Source organism: Prunus dulcis, unplaced genomic scaffold, assembly GCF_902201215.1.
Source record: "Prunus dulcis unplaced genomic scaffold, ALMONDv2, whole genome shotgun sequence".
Lineage (NCBI taxonomy): Eukaryota > Viridiplantae > Streptophyta > Magnoliopsida > Rosales > Rosaceae > Prunus > Prunus dulcis.
In genome coordinates this window covers 61,904-64,677 of record NW_023010017.1, presented here as the reverse complement: position 1 = coordinate 64,677, position 2,774 = coordinate 61,904, and the positions used below count along the sequence as shown (strand labels likewise).

Genomic DNA, 2,774 nt, shown 5'->3' with positions numbered 1-2,774 from the left:
ATACTCGGGGGATAATTTAGTAAGCCCGCGAAGACGCTCGGAAGACTATGGTTCCGAGGAAATCCCAAGCCGAGACCCTGTTGTCCGTCTCCTTTTTCAGAAAGTCCAGAAAATGGAAAACGACAAAGCTCGCTCCCAAGAACCGAAATGGGGGAAGCTTCAGCCCGAACCATTCACCAGGCATATTCGGGGTTCTCGGCAGGATAGGGAAGTGCAGCAGCTGCGTATACCGTTCTATACCGGAACCGAGGACCCCTTAACACACCTTTACTCATTTCAGTCCGCCATTAGATGCAAGGGCCTGAGCGATGAAGGGCAGTGCCGGCTATTCCCGTCTTCCCTTACCGAAGCAGCCCTGAACTGGTTCTACCGGTTGGAGCCAGAAATGGTAGACTCTTTCGACGAACTGAAGCAAATTTTCCTCAATCACTTCATGATCCAAACGGACCGTCTTTACTCTGCCGATGATCTGTACACGATTCGGCAAAGAGAGGACGAACCGTTGAGAGAATACGCGGCCCGCTTCAGTCACAAATACTCGAGGTGTCCGGAAACAGACGATAGGGCAGCCTACGGCGCCTTCAAGAGTGGCCTTCGGTCCTCGCACTTCCGATACCTAGTACACAGCAGCAATTGACGCACGTACGACGAACTGATGAAGCAAGCAGCAGTCCACGCCAAAGCCGAATACTTCAACTCGAAACCCAGTGTTTCAGCATGTCGAGAGGATACAGAACCAAGTGCTTATCCGGCAAAGACCCCATCCTACGAGAGGGCCGACTCATATTCGGCAGGTCATAAGAGGAAGGACAACTGTGCCGATCGAAGAGACCTCCCGAAGAAGGGGAAAGGGCGGTAGGGTCGCAACGACAACCGAGCTCCCCTGCCGAATCGTGACCACGGCAACGAAATCTTTACCCTACTAAACACCACCTATGAGGCCATTCTGATGAACGAACAAGAAATAATACCAAAACTGAATCTGCGTAGACCCAATCGGCAAGACAACCAGGATACCGGTAAATTCTGCCGATACCATCAGCACAACAGCCATAATACGGAAGACTGTATAAGCCTGAGAAAGATTGTCGAACGGTTGATCAGAGAGGGGAGGCTAGATCAGTATATCGCCCGGCAGCTACCGGCGCCGGTGCCGAACCCAACTCGGCACATAAACATGATAAGCACTATCAGCGGTGGCCCAACCATTGCGGGGATGAGCAACCGGTCAATGAAGCAATACGTGCGCGCCGCGCAGCTTCCTCAGGTATTCGGCATAGAGGTGAATTGGCACCAAGAAGTACCAAAAGTTCGTTGGGAACCGATCACATTCTGCGAAGAGGAGGAAGAGGGAGTCCTCTATCCCCACGATGACCCGATGATCATCCGAGTAGAAATTGCCGACTACGATGTAGGTCGAGTACTGATCGACACCGGGAGTTCCGTAAGCGTGATTTTTAACGAAACTTTCCGAGAAATGGGAATAAACGACAACCAGGTCAACCGGCAGTTGACACCTTTGTTAAGTTTCTCTGGAGACCTGGTCCAACCGATCAGCAGTGTAAAGCTGCCAATTACCTTCGGAACCGCACCAAGAAAAACAACGACATACGATCAGTTCCTCGTCGTTGACTGCCCGACAGCATACAACGTCATCGTTGGGCGAACGGCACTCACGAGGGTTAAGGCGCATCTTTCGCCCCACATGCTATTGATGAAGTTCCCGACCCCCAACGGCACGGGGGCTGTCCGAGGAAATCAGCTAAGCGCGCGAACTTGCTACACCACGGCCCTCAAGGCAACCTCTTTCAAGCTCAACGATGAGACCATGTCTGTGCAGGGGTTACCGAACGGTACGGGACCAGTTGACGACCCAATAGATGAGTCCCCGACTCCTCACACACAACCCGCCGAGGAACTGGAGACGGTAACCTTGAGCGATGAACAGCCCAATCGTCAGGTTAGAATCGGCACAAGACTCACCCCTGCCCTCCGAACGCAATTCATAAATTTCTTGCGGCACCATTTGGAGGTGTTCGCATGGTCATATGAAGATATGCCTGGCATCGCCCCAGAGGTCATCAGCCATAAACTCAGCATTTCCCCCGCTTATAAGCCCGTAAGGCAGAAGCACCGATCGTACGATGTCGAACGATACGAAGCCATGCGTACAGAGGTCGACAAACTTCAAACCATCGGCTTCATCAGGGAGGCTACGTATCCGGTGTGGCTGGCAAATTCTGTAATGGTGCGAAAGGCTAGAGGTGGGTGGCTAATGTGCCAAGACTATACCGATCTCAACAAGGCCTACCTGAAGGACAGCTTTCCGTTGCCACGAATTGACCAGCTTGTGGACGCTACTGCCGGCCACGAACTGCTCAGCTTCATGGACGCCTATTCCGGCTACAATCATATATTAATGCACCCTTCTGATAGCGAACACACCGCATTCATAAACGGACAAAGGGTTGTACTGTTATAATGTCATGTCGTTCGGCCTGAAGAACGGCAGGGCACCTTCGAACTGCCATGGAGAACTAAATTCCCTTCCGAAGGACCTTCGGAAGAGAACTTGGGGGACTACTGTTTATACCGGAAATAAACGACATGTGACCGCCAAACACGTGGACAGAATCGACATCTATCACAATAACCCTTCGGCATGTGTCATGTCGAAGCCATACATTTTGACTGTTTTGCGACAGGACACGTGTCATGCCCACAATCCGCTTCTACAGTCCCACATCGGAAATATGAGCATAGTGCACGCATCC

The 2,774-nt window shown here is 51.8% G+C and overlaps 1 protein-coding gene across 1 annotated transcript; it reads left to right on the top strand.

Moving 5' to 3' along the window:
* The first annotated feature begins 1,177 nt into the window (after positions 1 to 1,177).
* On the top strand, positions 1,178 to 2,482 carry LOC117612523. The gene has a single exon (XM_034341208.1). It carries the CDS (start codon positions 1,178 to 1,180, stop codon positions 2,480 to 2,482), a length of 1,305 nt encoding a protein of 434 aa, XP_034197099.1.
* Positions 2,483 to 2,774: the final 292 nt, after the last annotated feature.

Excerpts from the sequence above, each read along its gene's own strand:
- LOC117612523 (XM_034341208.1), top strand. The coding sequence starts at position 1,178 with ATGATAAGCACTATCAGCGGTGGCCCAACCATTGCGGGGATGAGCAAC.